The sequence below is a fragment of the Mustela erminea genome, chromosome 10 (assembly GCF_009829155.1).
Source record: "Mustela erminea isolate mMusErm1 chromosome 10, mMusErm1.Pri, whole genome shotgun sequence".
NCBI classification, from domain to species: domain Eukaryota; kingdom Metazoa; phylum Chordata; class Mammalia; order Carnivora; family Mustelidae; genus Mustela; species Mustela erminea.
This window is the reverse complement of record NC_045623.1, coordinates 11747450-11765328: the sequence shown is the minus strand read 5'-3', so window position 1 is coordinate 11765328 and position 17879 is coordinate 11747450. Positions and strand designations below refer to the sequence as shown.

General features: G+C 42.8%; 1 protein-coding gene across 4 annotated transcripts in view; it reads right to left on the bottom strand.

Moving 5' to 3' along the window:
- Positions 1-14463, bottom strand: part of TRIM33 (tripartite motif containing 33) — a 115691-nt gene extending 101228 nt beyond the window's left edge. For 2 of the 4 annotated variants that reach the window (XM_032361146.1, XM_032361145.1), the window contains exon 1: positions 13847-14463. In XM_032361146.1, coding sequence (XP_032217037.1) covers positions 13847-14372 — 526 coding nt within the window. In that variant the 5' untranslated portion in view covers positions 14373-14463. The remainder of the gene's footprint in view (positions 1-13846) is intronic. The other 2 variants (XM_032361143.1, XM_032361144.1) reach the window with 1 other exon arrangement.
- Positions 14464-17879: the final 3416 nt, after the last annotated feature.

The window sequence follows — 17879 nt, the reverse complement described above, 5'->3', positions numbered from 1 at the left end:
TAGATCTTCATTAACACATTCATAATAGTTAAAAATTAGGGGTGCCTGGGTGGCTCAGTCAGTTAAGTGTCTTGCCTTCAGCTCAGTCATTAAGCATCTGCCTTTGGCTTAGGTCATGATCACAGGGTCCTGCATCAGGCTTCCTGCTCAGTGGGGAGCCTTCTTCCTCCTCTCCCACTCCCCCATTTGTGTTCCCTCTTTCTCACTGTGTCTTTTTCTGTCAAATAAATAAAAATTTTTTTTAAAAGTTTAAAATTTTGTTATTATAAATAAAGATTATGAGACTAACAGAAAAAGCACAGTAAACTTTTTTTAAAAAAACAATTAAAAAAAGAGGGAAAATAATCAATAGAGACACACCCTATATTTAAGAACAAGGATGGGGCCCCTGGATGGCTCAATCAGTTAAGCATCTGCCTTCAGCTCAGGTCATGATCCCAGGGTCCTCAGATCCAGCCCCAAATCGGGGTCCCTCCTTGGCAGGGAGTCTGCTTCTCCCTCTGCCTTCCCCCCCTGCTCATGCTCTCTCTATATTTTTTTTTTAAATAAAAACTTAAAAAAAAAAAGGATAAACAGATATTAAAAGGTTCCAGAGGGGCACTGTCGGTGGAGCATGTTAACTCTTCATCTAGGGGTCATGAATTCAAGCCCCACACTGGGTATAGAGATTACTTAAAAAAAAAAAAAAAAAATTTTTGAGAGGGGGCGCGTGGATGGCTCAGTGGGTTAATGCCTTTGCCTTCGGAGTGATCTCAGGGTCCTGAGATCGAGCCCTGCATTGGGCTCTCTGCTCAGCAGGGAGTCTGCTTCTCTCTCTCTCTCTCTCTCTCTCTCTGCCTACCTCTCTGCCTACTTGTGATTTCTCTCTCTGTCAAATAAATAAATAAATTATATTAAAAAAATTTTTTTTTGTTTAATTCTTAAAAAGTTCCAGGAAGAGGTAAATAAAACAAACAAAACCCAACTGGGGTCATACAAAGAAGCAAAATCAGACCAGTATCACCAACAATGATTTCTTAAAATATTGGAAAAGAGGTTATCTTCAAAGTTCGGAGAAAAAAAAAATTTTTAACCTAAAATTTCATATCTAGTCAAGCTCTTAAGTAGAAGAATAAAATAAAAAGAACACTGAGGTGCCTGGGTGGCTCAGTCAGTTAAGCACCTGCCTTCGGCTCAGGTCATGATCCCAGGATCATGGGATAAGAGCCCCACATCAGGCTCCCTGATCAGTAGTGGCCTGTCAAATAAATAAATAAAATCTTTTAAAAAATAAAAGAGAACATCAAAAATGCAAAGGTCGGGGCCACCTGAGAGCCTCAGGGAGTATCTACAACTCTTGGTTTTGGCTCAGGTCATGACCTCAGAGTCTTGAGATCCAGTCCTGCATCTGACTACATGCTCAGCAGGGAGTCTGCTTGAGATTCCCTTTCTCCCTCAGCCCCTCCCCCACTTCCATCTCAAATAAATAGATAAATCTTTTTTTTTAAAGGTTTTATTTATTTATTTATTTGACAGAGATCACAAGTAGGCAGAGAGGCAGGCAGAGAGAGAGGGAGAGGGAAGCAGGCTCCCTGCTGAGCCAAGAGCCCGATGCAGGACTCGATCCCAAGACCCTGAGATCATGACCTGAGCCAAAGGCAGCGGCTTAACCCACTGAGCCAGCCAGGCGCCCCAAATAGATAAATCTTTGGGGGGGGGGGGGGAATGTAAAGGCTCCAGGCACCTGGATGGCTCAACCTGGTGGAGGGTGCAACTCCTGATCTTGAGGTTGTGGGTTCAAGCCCCATGTTAAGTATAGAGATTCCTTAAAAATAAAATCTCTTGGGATGCCTGGGTGGCTCAGTTGGTTAAGCGGCTGCCTTCAGCTCAGGTCATGATCCCAGCGTCCTGGGATCGAGTCCTACATCGGGCTCCTCACTCGGCAGGGAGCCTGCTTCGCCCTCTGCCTCTGCCTGCCACTCTGTCTGCCTGTGTTCAACTCTCCCTCTCTCTCTCTGACTAATAAATAAATAAAAATCTTTTAAAAAAAATTTATTTTATTTATTTTTTTATTTTTTTTAAGATTTTTATTTATTTATTTGACAGACAGAGATCACAAGCAGGCAGAGAGGCAGGCAGAGAGAGAAGGAGGGGAAGCAGGCACCCTACTGAGCAGAGAGCCCGATGCGGGGCTCGATCCCAGGACCCTGGGATCATGACCTGAGTGGAAGGCAGAGGCTTTAACCCACTGAGCCACCGAGGCGCCCCTAAAAATAAAATCTCTTAAAAAAAAAAAAGCAAAGGCTCAAAAATTTTATTCTCAACGATCTTTCTTAGGATGAAGAAACAGGGAACAAACAAAGGAGGAACACATGAGAGGCTAGGGATGTATACGGTAATTAAAACCAAGACCCTTAGGCTTGAATAATTATACCCTTAGTTGGAAAGATGCATAAGCAAATAATAATAGTAAAAATTAAAAAAATAAATAAATATTGGAGCATCTTGGTGGCTCAGTGACAGGGAGTCTGTCTTCAATTCAGGTCATGATCCCAGAGCCCCGCCTTAGACTCTCAGGGAGTCTGCTTCTCCCTCTGCCCCTGTTCCTGTGTGCTCTCTCTCAATCACTCTCTCTCAAATTAACAAATTTTTTTAAATAAAAGAGAATAAATCTGATCAATAACCTAGAAATTAAGTTGTCTGTCACTGCCTGGGTTTAAAGGAAGGAAAATTTTCTCCTGAGAAGTTTCCAAATACAGGTAAGCCCATAAAGTAAAGTACACCCTAAATCAACATCTGGCAGTTCTAAGAAATGCCAAACTGAAAACTAACTTGTGATTTTGCATTGGTGGCACCTCACAGAAGCAAAGGCAAAACACTCTTAGGAGACTGGTTCCCACAAACCAGGTCTGGATAGCCCTGCTAAACATGCTCACAGTCCCAAACTATAAAACACTGGTAGACACCACCCACTATGATCAAGAGTAAGAAGAATCAGGGCGCCTGGGTAGCTCAGTTGGTTAAGCAAATGCCTTCCACTCAGGTCATGATGCTGGAGTCTTGGGATCAAGTCCCACATCAGACTCCCTGCTCGGCAGAGAGTCTGCTTCTCCCTCTGACCCTCTCCCCTCTCAAGCTCTTTCACTCTCTCTCAAGTAAATAAATAAAATCTTTAAAAAAAAAAAAGTAAGAAGAACCAAGCAGTAGTAAAATAATACCTCAAAAATAAGAATCACATGATTCTAAAATGTGTAAGAGCAGAGCACTTGGGTGGCTCAGTTCGTTAAGCATCCCACTCTTGCCTTCGGTTCAGGTCAAGCCGTGGGAGATCCAACCCCACATCGGGCTCTGCCCTCAGCACAGAGTCCACTTCAGATTCTTACTCCCTCTCCCTCCCACTTTGTTCCTTCCGGCTTGCTGTGTGTGTGTCTCTCTAAAAAATTTTTTTAAGTGTGTGAGAGCAAAAAGTCAACTCAGTGAAGATCTTGAAGATGAACAAGGTATATGTGGAAGAGAGTAAAATTACCTAAATGAATAACAAAGCTTATTGCTTATTATAAAGCTACAGTAAAAGGGAAAAAAAAAACAGGGAAAAAAGTCAAGTGTATTAGTTATCTATTGCTGCATAACAAATTACCCTCAGACTTAGTGGCTTAAAACAACACATTATCTCACAGTTTCTTTGAGTCAAAAATTTGGGAGTGACTTGACAAGTAGTTCTGGCTCAGGGCCCCTAACAAGGCCGCAGTGATAATGTAAGCCAAAACTGCAGTCATCTGAAAACCTGACCATGCTAGAGAATCCACTTCCAAAGTGGCTCATTCACATGGCTAGCAAACTGATGCTGGATGTTGGCAGAAGGCCTCAGTTCCTATCCACTTGGGCCTCTTTACATGACTGCCACAGTGTCAACTGTTTTCATCTAGAACAAGGGAACCAAAGAGTGAGGAAAAGGCTGTGTGCCTTTAATAACCTAGCTTCAGAAGTCACTGTTTAATTCTACTGTATTCTCTTGGTCACCTGGAGCAGTTCCGAGTCACTATAGCGGAGACTCTAGGATGTGATACCAGGAGAGAGGAACACTGGGGCCATCTTGGAAGCTGGCTACCACACAAAGCCATAGTGATTAGAATAAATCTTCAATTTACATAATCAACAAAGGATCAGTATACAGAACTTATCAAAATCCTTGTAAATCAAAATTTTTAAAAATGTGAGCAAGCTAAAGAAAAACAGAAGGCATAAAGACAAATTAATTCACAAAAGTGCAACATAAATTACATATAATAAGCATTCAAAAAGTATTATTCATTAGTACTACATAATTCCTGCTATTCACCTATGCCTAAGGCATAGGCTTCAAACATTTTCCTAAGAATGATACAACTAATGTTCACTCAATCCATGGTTTTCTTTTTCCCCCACTTCCCTTTGGGACTAATGTCCATTCCAGAAGCTGGCTAGGCAGAGAGGTTCCGTTTCTGGCCACAACACAGTCATAGGTAACGTATCGAACACCATGAACCCAACTCTGAACCTGGCCTCAGGAAAGTAAAGTGATAGATCTGTCAACCCGTCATAAATATGAAAAAATAAAATAATATAAAATCAAGAGACTCATAGTGAGCTCTTTAAAAAATGTCAACTTCAGTTATTCAGTATGAAGTAAGAATTTGCCACCTTCCACTAGCCTATGATCTGACATTCCTCCCAACAACTACATTATCATTTTCTTATTGTCCTTCTTTGGTCTCAGGATCTGTTTATTGCTATTACATTACTGAGGATCTCACAGAGTTTTTGTTTAGATGGGTTTATCCATCAATATGTGCAATATTAGAAATAAAACCTGAGAATTTTAGAATATTAATATTGTAATAGTTGATAACATTTCATTTTATTAAAATTAAAGGGTCTGTTAGTTCATGTAAAAATAAATCCTCTGCATGTTTAAACAACAATTTTATGAGAAATAACTATATTTTCCAAAACAAAAAGGTTTTGGTTAAGGGTGGCAATGTTTTACATTTTTTTTAATCTTTAATGTCCGGTTTAATTAATATATTCAGATCGCTGAATATATGCTTTTGCATTTAAACTGTTGTGACAGACCGTTTTATTGAAGAATATGAAGAGAAAAGCTATGCATTTTAAAAAAGGGAAGATTATTTTAATGGCCTTTCAAACAACGACGTGGATATTGTTTGATTCTAATACAAAATTTAAAGAGTGGGGCACCTGGCTGGCTCAGTTGGCAGAGCATGTGATTTTTTTTTCTTTTAAGATTTTATTTATTTGACAGAAAGAGAGAGAGCGCGCGCGCACAAATGCTAGCGCGCACACCTGCGCACAGGTAGGAGCAGCAGGCAGAGGGACAGAGAGAAGCAGGCCCCCCATGGAGCAGGAAGCCTGATGCAGGACTTGATCCTAGGGCCATGAACTAGGCCAAAAGGAGAGACACTTAACTGAGCCATAAAGGTGCCCAGAGCATGCGATTCTTAATCTCAGTATCATGAGTTTGAGCCCATGCTGAGCATAGAGACTACTCAAAATTTTCAAAATGTGTGTGTATATAAATATATGTATATGTGTATGTAATGTTTATATATATATATGTGTGTGTGTATACATAAAGTGTGTGTGTGTGTATATAAAGTATATATTTTTTTCTTTTCTTTTTCAGAGTTTGTGTATATATGAGCAGAAGGGTGGGGAGGAGCAGAGGGGAAAAATCTTTTTTTTTTTTTTTTTTAAGATTTTATTTATTTGTTTGACAGAGCAAGAGAGCAGAAGCAGGCAGAGCAGCGAAAGGGAGAGGGAGAAGCAGGCTCCCCACTGAGCAGGGAGCCCATGCGGGCCTTGATCCCAGGACCCTGTTTATCCAACTGAGCCACTCAGGTGCCCCAGGGAAAAAGAATCTTAAGCAGCTCTACACATAGTTCAGAGCCAGACATGGGGCTCAATCTCACAACCCTGAGATCATGACCTGAGCCAAAATCAAGAGTTGGATCCTTAACTGACTAAACGTCCCCTACCACCCTCCCCTAAAGTGTATTTATTTCTTAAATGTCAGGAGAAATTACTAACTTTAACTACTCCCTTACATTAAAATCTACTGGTCTGCTTTATGTTATACACTTTGAATCTCTTTCCTTTGCATGATTTTGTAACACAATGCACTGCACTGGTCAACTAGTCATATGGAAAATACTGGTTCACTGTGTAGAGCTTCCAAATGTTGACATTTCATTGCACATTATAAAAAAAAAAAAAAATCTGAGGGTGCCTGGGTGGCTCAGTCGGTCAAGCACTGCCTTTGGTTCAGGTCATGATCACAGGGTCCTGGGGAGCCAGGGAGGGGTGTCACTGCTCAGCAGATAGCCTGCTTCTCCCTCTCCTGCTCCCCTTGCTTGTGCTCTCTTTCTCTCTGTCAAATAAATAAATAAAATCTTTTAAAAACTGATACTTTCCTACACTACCAATCTCATCAGAAAAGCCTTTAAATACTGAGTAGCAATCAAACTTATAGTTGCACATACAAGTTTTTTTCAAAATTCTGATTTTTATTTAAAAGCTCAATTTTTTTATCACTGGCAACATATATCAGTTATTTTCCTTGAATTGACAGGCTCAATTCAGTCATTTTTGAGAAAATGGCTGCCAAACACACATGTCTGAAAACCATAGCTCGTCAATCACTGTTTTGAGTAAAAGTTATTTTCCATGAAAATAAAGAAGCTAATTCAGCTTGGAATTCAAACAACTGTACAAGTACTTTCTTTTTTATACTTCAGTCTGCAGCAAAAGCATTTTATGCACATTTCCCATTCCATTACACAGAATTATTAAAAATCAAGATTCTATAAAATGTCCTAATGCTTCATCAAAGACAAATGAAACTAGCACATTTTTTTTGCTCTTTTGTTTGTTTTTACTCTAAGTGTATGGTGGTGAAGATACAATGACTTTTACTATGGTTTGGAGGTACTATCTTAATCCCTGGTAAGGTGCCAGCAGTTTTACACATCACTGCTTTTGCATCACTAACATAAACATCAAAACAGTGAATAAGGCAAATAATGAATAAGTATTATTATGGAAACAGTTTTAACTTTGCCCATGTCTCAAGGCATATAAGAGTAATCCCCTCAAGATTATAAGGACCAACTTTGAGAATCACTACTTTAAGGTATTCTCATTTAGTGTCTGCTAAGAATATAGATAAGGAAATAAAAACCAGTTAGATTCTTCTAAAATTTTTGATGGATAGCATACCTCATAAAGACAGGTCTTACAACATTAGTTCACAAGTTTTCACATTATAAATTTTAAGTAGCTGGCAAGATTGGAATGCAAAGGACTTTGTCAGGTGTGCTATATATATATTACTAGATGTCAGAAAAGCCTAGAAAAATACCAACAATTTACCTTCCTTCCTCTTCTTTCTGCTTACTGAATACAGGTAAAGACAACTGGAAAACAACAGAAATAATAGTTTTGGGGGTCTTACCATGTGCCAGGCACTATATGAAGCACTTTACAATGTATTAACTCATTGAATCCTCACAATAACACTATGCAGTAGGTGTAAATATTACTCTCAACTTACAGATGTTAACTAACTTATTCATAGACATTCAAATAGTAAAAGGTGAAGCTCAAAAATGAATTCAGGTACTCTCTTAAATTGTGTGCACTTAACCAACCACAGACCACTTAACCAACCACTAAAGTATTTCAGTTTTAACACATCTTTTTTTAAGATTTTATTTATTTATTTGACAGAGAGAGAAGAGATCACAAGTAGGCAGAGCAGCAGGCCCAGAAAGAGAGAGGGGAAAGTAGGCTCTCTGCTGAGCAGAGAGCCTGATGTGGGGCTCCATCCCAGGACCCTGAGATCATACCTCAGCTGAAGGCAGAAGCTTAACCAACTGAGCCACCCAGGCGCCCCAATTTTAATACATCTTTAATGGATGCTTGCTGATGACTATATTAAGATTCGAAAACTCAAGCCTGTTTATGTAAATAGGTCATCAGAGAAAGTAGGACCCAAAAAAATCCCAAATAGATAAGCCACAGAACTAGCAAATTGCCATATAGTATATATACACTCTTGGGGCAAGAATTTTCAAGGGCTCCAATAGACAACTCCCCAGAGTGGCTCACCATGTTCTGTCATAAAACACAGAACTATTCTGAGAAGGTGTTCTTCACACTACACTCAGAGGTATCCCTTACCACTTATCCCATTTAAGGTTGCCATCTCAGACTTTTCACAACAAGCTGAAGGTTCAGAAATAGAATTTTTCCATGCTGATTCTTCCATCATTTCCCACAAATAAGAGTACTAAAGTGATGTACATACAAAAAGTTGGCATAAAAGACAATACAATCATAGAATTTTACAGGATAGGAACTCAAACTGTTCATACTGCAGAGAACCTGAAGAGGCTGTAAAGTGCTTTAGCCAAGGTCACAGACCAATTAACAGCAGAACATGATGCAAGTTATTCTCAATCCAGTTCCTTATGCATAAAACCATGCTGTCTTGATGTGCCCTACTATGAAGTTCTCATTCCTTTCAAAAGTTCATCTGAGAGTTTGTTCGGATGCATCAATACAAATTTGTATTTTTAGTATATGTGCTGCCGAAGCGAGCACCAAATTTGTATTTTTATTACAAGATCCATACACACACTATACATTACAGATCTATACATACCCACTACTGACAGCTATTTGAACTCAACCTAAAACAGAATTTTTTAAAAGTCACAAAGCATTTTTAAAAGCTTACTGTTGAGATTCAACAAGTATTAACTGATTTATCTATTTTGATTTTCCAAATACTTCAGCAGTAAATAGATCAGCCTTTCTTATCCAAATAGCTAAATCCAGGGATGCCTGGGTGACTCAGTTGGTTAAGCGACTACCTTCTGCTCAGGTCATGATCCTGGAGTCCTGGGGTCGAGTCCTGCATCAGGCTCAGCAGGGAGTCTGCTTCTCCCTGACCCTCCCCTTCTCGTGCTCTCTCTCTCTCATTCTCTCTCTCAAAGAAATAAAATCTTAAAAAAAAAAAATCTAAATCCATGTTTCTCAAAGTATAGTTGGTACCAGAATCAGAGTCACAAGAGATACGTGTTAAAAAGTGAGATTCCTAGGGATGCCTAGGTGGCTCAGTCTGTTAAGCATCTGACTCTTTTTTTCTTTCTTTTTTTTTTTTTAATATTTTATTTATTTGACAGGTAGAGATCACAAGAAAGCAGAGAGTCAGGCAGAGAGACAAAGAGAGGGAAGCAGGCTCCCCACTGAGCAGAGAGCCTGATGTAGGGCTCAATCCCAGAACCCTGAGATCATGACCTGAGCGGAAGGCAGCGGCTTAACCGACTGAGCCACCCAGGCGCCCCAAGCATCTGACTCTTGATTTCAGCTCAGGTCATGATCTCAAGGTCCTGAGATCAAGCCCTGCACTGCGCATCAGACCTGCATGCAGTCTGCTTGAAATTCTCTCTCTTCCTCTCCCTCTGCTCCTCCCCTTGCTCTCATGAGCACTCTCTAAAATAAATGAATAAGTAAAATCTTTAAAAAAAAAAAAAAAAATGAGATTCCTAGTATCATGCCCAAATCAACTGAGTTTCTGAAACTCCCAAAATGGCATTTTGAAAAGTTCTCCAGGTGATTCTTATTCATTCAAAAGATAATGAATATTTGCTCTACAATATTCTAGTAGGAAACAGATAAACGAGTAAATAAAAACAAAACATTTTAAATTTTAGCTGTGCTATAAAGAAAAAAAAATAGTAAGTAACAGAGTGACCTGGGGGACTACTTTAAAAATAGCCAGGCACCGGATTTTCAGGGTGATGAAAATACTCTGTATGATATTATAATGATGGATACATGTCATTATACATTTTCCAAACCCACAAAATGTACAAACGCTAAGAATGAGCACTAATGTAAACTATGGACTTTGGATGATTATGATAGGTCAATGCAGGTCCATCAACTGTGACAAATGTACTATTCTGGTGGAAGATGTTCATATTGGGGGAGGTTGTGCATGTGTGCAGATAAATGGGAAATCCCTATATCTTCCTCTAATTTTGCTAAGCCTAAAACTACTCTAAAAATAAAGACTTAAATTAAAAAAAAAAAAAAGCCTTTCTAAGGTCTAAATCAGAGGCCTTTCTAAGGAGGCAACATCTGAAGTGAGGAACCCTTCACTAAAGAAAAGTGGTACTTAAACTTAGTGTGCATCAAAATCACCTGGAGGACTTGTTAAAACAGACAGCTGGTCAGAAGGTCTGGAGTGGGGCCCAAGAATTTGCATTCCTAACAAGATCGCAGATGACGGTGATGCTGCTGGTCCAGAAACCACACTTGGAAGAACCACTGATCTAGAAGGAACAGCTAAAAAGTGTGAATAACTTTGGTGTGTTAGAGGAACAGAAAAAAGGCCAGTTAATAGGAAGGGTAATGCACTTGTCGTTGTTTCAAAACCACTTAACATGTTGACTTAAGTTACCAGTTATGCCTCCCTAGACCAGAGAAGGAACCAGTGTTCCATAATACCGTATATTTGCAAAGCATTTCCCAGTTTATAAAAGTACTTTCCCAAGGGCACCTGGGTGGCTCAGTGGGTTAAAGCCTCTGCCTTCTGCTCAGGTCATGATCCCAGGGCCCTGGGATCGAGCCCCACATCAGGCTCCCTGCTCAGCAGGGAACCTGCTTCCTCCTCTCTCTCTGTCTGCCTCTCCGCCTACTTGTGATCTCTGTCTGTTAAATAAATAAAATCTTTAAAAAAAAAAAAAAAAAAAAGGGCGCCTGGGTGGCTCAGTGGGTTAAGCCGCTGCCTTCGGCTCAGGTCATGATCTCAGGGTCCTGGGATCGAGTCCTGCATCGGGCTCTCTGCTCAGCAGGGAGCCTGCTTCCTCCTCTCTCTCTCTCTCTCTGCCTGCCTCTCTGCCTACTTGTGATCTCTCTCTGTCAAATACATAAATAAAATCTTTAAAAAAAAAAAAAACATTTAAAAAAATAAATTAATTTAAAAAATAAAAAAATAAATAAAGTACTTTCCCATTTATTATTTCATTTGACTTAATGAGATATAGGGAGTATAGTAAAGAACTATTAGCTACATTATAGAGATAAACTAAGACACAGAAACATTATAAACCTCCTTTACAGAAAACAACTGTAGAACTAAACTATGTCCCTTGACCCCAAACACAGTGCTCTTCTAGAACAGCAGGCTTACTTTTTTTAAAGAGCAAAGCAAAGGATATACACACAGGAGTTAAGACAAATTATTTTCTAGATTCCCTATTTAAACTATGGTGACTTCCAGACTTAATTTGTTTTAGATACTGACTGGAAAGCAACATTACCTTAAAATGACAATATTTAGTCCCATCTACTTACTGCTCCTAGTGCAAAAACAAAGAATGGAGAATGAAGAGCGAATTGACAGACTATTACTCTCTCTCTCTCCTGCATAAATACCAAGGAGCCAATTTCATAACCTCAAGTCCCTCAGACACATCAGTCAAACACCATTTTCATCTTGTGTCCTCTCTAAATCTCTCACCTAATCCAGGGTCCCACAAGAACACTGAATCTCACACGTCCTACTATACTCATGAGGCCATAAGCAGTTAGTCATACACCCATTATGTACCCTCTATACACCCATTATCACTTAGTATGTTCAACATCAATCAAATCCTTATTCTTAACCTAACACTCTTACCTGTATGTCTCAATAATACTTCAAACCCAAAACATCCATAACTGAAATCATTATATCCTCCTTCCACCACACACACACACACACACACACACACACACACACACACACACCTGCTTCTGTTCCTGAATTCGTTTATTTACATTAATAGCACTGCCACCCATCCAACAAGAAACTTGGAACTCAGCCTAGACACATCTGTCTGCCCAACACCAATCTTGACACCCCCTATCCACATTCCCATGGCTACTAAGAATTAGTTACTACTACTAATTAATTAGCTGCCTTTTCATTAATAACTACCATGTACTAGTCACTTTACACACTTCATTCCATCAGTAACCCCATGAGGTAGGTAATTTTGTCCTTATTTCACAATTGAAAAAACTAAGGCTAAGAAAAATTAATCTGTCCAAAACACAAGTGGGACATACAAAGCAGACATCCAAACTCAAATGTATCTCACAAAGTCCATACCTTTTCCCCAATCCAAAATACTTCCTTCTTTAAAACCTCTTACCAGTCATTTATTAATTCCAAATGCTCATTTTTTTAATATTATTGTCAAGATTCCTCCAGCCCTGTCTCCTCCAGCCCTGCCTCCCCTGACCCTTCAATATACCCCCAAGTGATCTCTTTGGATCACAAATGTGATTCTTTTATCCTCTTGATTAAAAAAGCCCTTCAGGGGGGCGCCTGGGTGGCTCAGTTGTTAAGCATCTGCCTTTGGCTCAGATCATGACCGGGGTCCTGGGATCGAGCCCCACATTCCCGTATCGATCTCACAGCTCCCAGGAAGCCTGCTTCTCCCTCTCCCACTCCCCGTTTGCGTTCCTGCTCTCACTGTCTCTGTCAAATAAATAAAATTAAAAAAAAAAAAAAAGCCCTTCAGGGATTCCTTTTAGCCTACACTGTACAAGATATACTTTACTGGATGAATCCCAAACCCTTTAGCACAGGTCAGCCACCCCTTAACTGCAGTGGCAAATTTCAAGAGTTTCGAAATTTTAAAGTTTTTCATAAATTTACAACAAAACCCACCCTGAATTGTGGGAAGTTATTTATGTCTACCCCATTAGTGGAATATTTGTACGTTTCACTATTGGAACATTAATGTGTTTGATAATGACTAGTTAACCTTTAGCTCCAAGGATGTGTAAAGTACCCTGTGCCCTGAAAACTCCCCAATCCAGTGAGCAACTCACCCTTCAAGCAACCTTCTCAAGGGTTTCCTTTTCAATGAAATTCCCCTGACCTTCTCTTGATTTGTCACAACCACTGTACCATGTACCCACCGCCACTGCCGCACGCTGGGTTTGTGTTTCACCTATATGATTATGAATGAGTTCTTCACTCAGTATTTTACTCAATCCTAGCACACTGTCTGGAACACTAGGGACTCATTAATGTACAATGAAACCCAGCTTCTCTGAATTCCAATTCCCTTCAAAGTTCATTTCTCCTTCACCCCTGAACCTTAGGATACTTCCCTAAGCAAGAAGGCCCTTCAAACCTATTTTCGCGTCCGGAGTTACTCCGTCCCAATGTCACCCTAAAATTACTTTCCACCAGACAGCTTCTCTCAGCCCCAAACTCTCCAATACCCTTTACCCTCCTCTGTTTGGTTCCTAGTCCTTCTCTCCCCTAGCCTCGAACAGGTCAAGTCCTTCCCTCCAAAGCAATTCGTCCTCACAGCCCTTACCGCTTACCGATTCCCTCCTCAACACCTCTCGCGCTGCAGGCCTTTTCTCCCACACTACCTCAGATCGGTTTCCCAGACCCTCTCTCCTCCCTCGGTGCGAGTCCACCAGCTCCCGAACCTGCGCTCGGCCGTAGTCCACGCCTTCCCGACCAGTACCCGCACACCCCAAACCTCCCTTGCAGCCGGTGTCCCCTCCCCCAGCCTCTCGCCGCCGGCAACCCTCCCTTCACCCTCCCCTTATCTCTGGCGGTCCACCTTCTCTGGAAACTGTCCCGAGGCCGTGTCTTTCATCTCTTAGACCCCTCGGAATCGCGCCGTTCCAAGCAGCACTGGGCCCGAGCACCTCCGTTCCCCAGATCGTCCTCGGCCCCGAAAATCTCCTTCGGCCCAGACCTCGGGCAGGGCCTCCCGCTCACCTTGCTGGATGTCGCCGTTGCTGCCCCCCGGGATGGACACGCTGAGCTGGCGCTCCGGCTCCGGCAGGCAGCGCAGGCAGAAGGAGTGAAGGCAGGGCAGCAGCTTGGGCTCCGCCTCACGCCGGCTCTGCAAGCTCTGCTGACACACGGCGCAGGTGTCCAGGAGCGAGGCTGGCGGTCCAGGAGGCGGCCCCGCCGACGGACCCGGAGCGGGAGCCGAGGCTGGAGCTGGGGCCGGCGTCGATACCGCGCCCCCGGGAACTCCAGGGCCCACTGAGGCCGCAGGGGCTGAGGCAGCCGGGGCCGAGCCGGAGGAGGCCGCGGACACCCCCCCGTCGTCGGGCCCGGCCGCGCCGCTCTCCGCGCCCGCCCTGCCGCTTTCCTCCTCCTCCTCCTCTACCAGCACCGCGGCGAGAGGCGGCTCCGCCTCCTGCGCCGCGGGCCCGGCGGCCCCGGCAGTTACCGGCGCGCTACCGCTGCCCCCGCCGCCGCTCTCAGCCTCGCCGCCGCCTTTGTTTTCCGCCATGTTTTCCTCTTTGAACCCGCCGGACCGCCCCGCGCCGCCCGCCGCCCGCGCCGCCGCCGCCGCCGCCGCCGCCCCCAGCCCCAGCCGCAGCCGCAGCGAGAGCGGCAGCCGAGAGCGAGCAGGCGAGCGAACGAACGAGAGCGCGCGCGCACGCGGCGCCCCCGCCCTCGCGTCGCGCGGCTGAGAGAGGGCGGGCATGGTGCGCGCACGTACGCACGGCGACCTCCTGAGGGAGGCGGGAACTTGGGGCGCCGGCGGGGATCGTCCCCTCCTCCGCTCCCGACCTCTGGCTTGGTGTAGTGGGGTCCACGCTGCCTCTGCTCGGCTCGCTGGGAGCATTTAGAGCAGTGGCCGTTGACGCTGAGCCGCCTTTGGGCGGCATTTGTTAACGAGCTCCGACACAGCGGGAAAGCGTAGGATGGGAGGCCAGATCGGTCCCTTTCGAGCCAGCGTCTCCCGAGCGGCGCCGTCCCCAGAGGCTGGCGCGAACCTCGCTTGCTGCAGGGTCGGACGCTATAACCTGGCTCTGAGGTGCGGGCCTCCTGGGGCTTGGTGCCGTAACCGGCTGCGTTCCTTTGGGTGGTTGTGCCCCAAGGGAGCCGTGAAACTGGGCCTTTTTCCCCCCACCCTCATTGGAGGCCTGCCAGAGATAGGCTGAAAAGCTCCCCTGAGGAAGAAACTCTTTAACAGCTATTTTTAGCTTCTTCAGGTGATTGATTCTCAGACGTTGCTACGTATCAGAAAACCCAACTGAGGAGCTTTTTCATAGCAGCGATGCCAGAGCCACACCCCAGACCTGCATCAGGAAGTGGAGGGGGTGGTGGGGCTGGCAGGACAGATGGATGTTGAAAAGTCGCTTCCGCGGATCAGTTGTGCGTCCGTTTGAGGAGCCACGGGATCTACCCAATGTTACGTCCTGAGAGTCCCGCTTAGTGTCCTGGCGAGAGTTGGGTTCCAAATGCCCTAGTAATATGGGTAATAGCAGCTTTCAGAAAGGTTTGTCTTTATTTGAAAACAAGTATTCGGGATGTTTATGTTGCGCAGCGGCTGTTTTAACGTTAGGATCATGAAGTGCTTTCGTCTTCTGACAGTGTTGCCAAGGAACTGTTATTCTTTGAGCTTGCACAAGTCCTTAAAATAAGCCACCTCGAAATATTTTTCATTTATTCGGTCAAAAATAATGGTCCTCTGACTATGTATTAGGGAGCGTTTTAGAAATTAACAGCAGAAAGCAAAGGAGATCTCTGCCTTCTAGGAGTTGGCAATATAACAGAGATTGACAATAAGTTGATTGACAGTAAATATATGCTAGGGAGTGATAAGTGCTATAAAGACAAAATAAGAGTAAAAGAAATCAGAGATGACTGAGGAAGGCCTCTGTTGATACATGAACAATCATTGTGGTCCTTGAAGTAGAGTGTTCCAGGGAGAGGAACAAACTAAGTATAAATGATCTGAGGCAGACGGGGATTCTTGACTTGTTAGAGGAACAGCAATGAGTCGGGGGGCTTGAATGGTTTGAATATGGGACAGAGTAGTAGAACATGAGCATAAGGAAATTAAGGGGGCCAGGTCATACACAGAAATAGTCCTCAGTTTTTTAAACTTACATGCCTTTGAAAAGAACCTTGAAAAACTATTTTCTCAAACACTGTAAGTAGTTGACAGTAAAATTCTTCATCATGCACCTGAGTAGTTGCAAAGAGTGCAATTACCAACATTTTGCAATAATGACATTTTAAAATTGTTATTTCAAATTATCCAATTTAAAAGTGAACATTTAAGTTAAACATTATTGGGGTGCCTGGGTGGCTCAGAGGGTTAAGGCTCTGCCTTTGGCTCAGGTCATGGTCTTGGGGTCCTGGGATCAAGCCCTGCATCAGGCGCTCAGGCGCTCTGTTCAGCAGGGAGTCTGCTTCCCGCTTTCTCTCTCTCTGCTTGTCTCTCTGCCTACTTGTGATCTCTGTCAAATGGATAAATAAAATATTTTCTTTAAAAAAATAAATAAAGTTAAACATTATTTAACAAACACCACCATGCAGTTGAAACACATCCATCAGAAAATGTTTTATTTTGGGGGCACCTGGGTGGCTCAGTTAGTTAAGCCTCCCAACACTTGATTTCAGCTCAGGTCATATCTCCTCAGGATTGTGAAATCCAGCTCTGGGCTGGCTCCGTGCTCAGCCAGGGATTGGTTTGGGATTTTCTCTCTCCCTATCCTTCTGTGCCTGGCCCCTCCCACTCTTGTGTTCTCTTTTCTCTCTCTAAAATAAATAAATCTTTTTTTTTTTAATGTTGTATTTTGTTAAATAAACATGGGAAATAAGTTGTTATTGGGATTGTCTTAATGAGATGGCTGGTAGTTTTATCAATTAGTTCATGTAGACCTGAATATGTTATAACATCTACTTCCATTTTTAATTTTTATAGGTGTAATAAGCACTGTATGAAAAAACTATATATGTGTGTGTACATTTATTTTTATATGTGACAAATTCCCTCGAAACTATCCTTAGCTTGTACCCCTTGGAAAAAATCCCTCTGCTGGATTATCCAAGGAGTACTCCTAACCTAATTTCATGACGCTGAGTGAGAGGGGAAGGTTTGGATGAGTTTTGAGCAAAGACTCCAAGCAGTGAAGAGTCACTGGGGCTGCTTCCTAGAGAAATCATGTGTAGGGGTTCAGAGTGGAAGAAAGACCAGTTAGGCTGCTAATAGAATAATAGTTGAGGAATACTGGTTTAGACCTACAGGGTATCTGTGCAGATGGCGAAAAATATGGAGTATATATAATAAAGAGCAAATAAAGACTTTAATCCAAATTCACTTCAAAAAATTGAGTTAATGGGGCTGAATCTCTCGACCAAGTTTTGCTTTGTTGAATTTTTCTTAACCTTTTGAAGCCTGCTACTACTTGCCTTTATTAAAATCCAGTATAAAAGTGTTTTCAAAAACTATATAATTTTATAGAGAAGAAATTGCCCTTCATGAGATTTACTGTGTGCTCTGAAAAGGTAGTACCAGGAAGTAACCTGTCATGGAATATTTGGGGACATACAAACACATACCTAAGTACATCTTGGGATGCTTAGCTGGCTCAGTCAGTAGAGCATGTGACTCTTAATCTTGGGGTTGTGAGTTTAAGCTGCACATTGGATATAGAACTTACTCTAAAAATAAATAAACCAGAAGACAGACACCCAAGTATGTCCTTGATTTGCAATGGTAGCTCAGAAATCTTAGGGGAGAAACTAAAACCATTCATAAGGCTGAGACACCATATGCACAAATCTGTCTGATGGAGAATGCATAACACTGAGGCTGAATGTATGTCCTAGAGGCAAAATGCCTGATTTAGGGGCGCCTGGGTGGCTCAGTGGGTTAAAGCCTCTGCCTTCAGCTCAGGTCATGGTCCCAGGGTCCTGGGATCGGGCCCCACATTCGGCTCTCTGCTCCGTAAGGAGCCTGCTTCCCCTTCTCTCTCTGCCTGCCTCTCTACCTACTTGT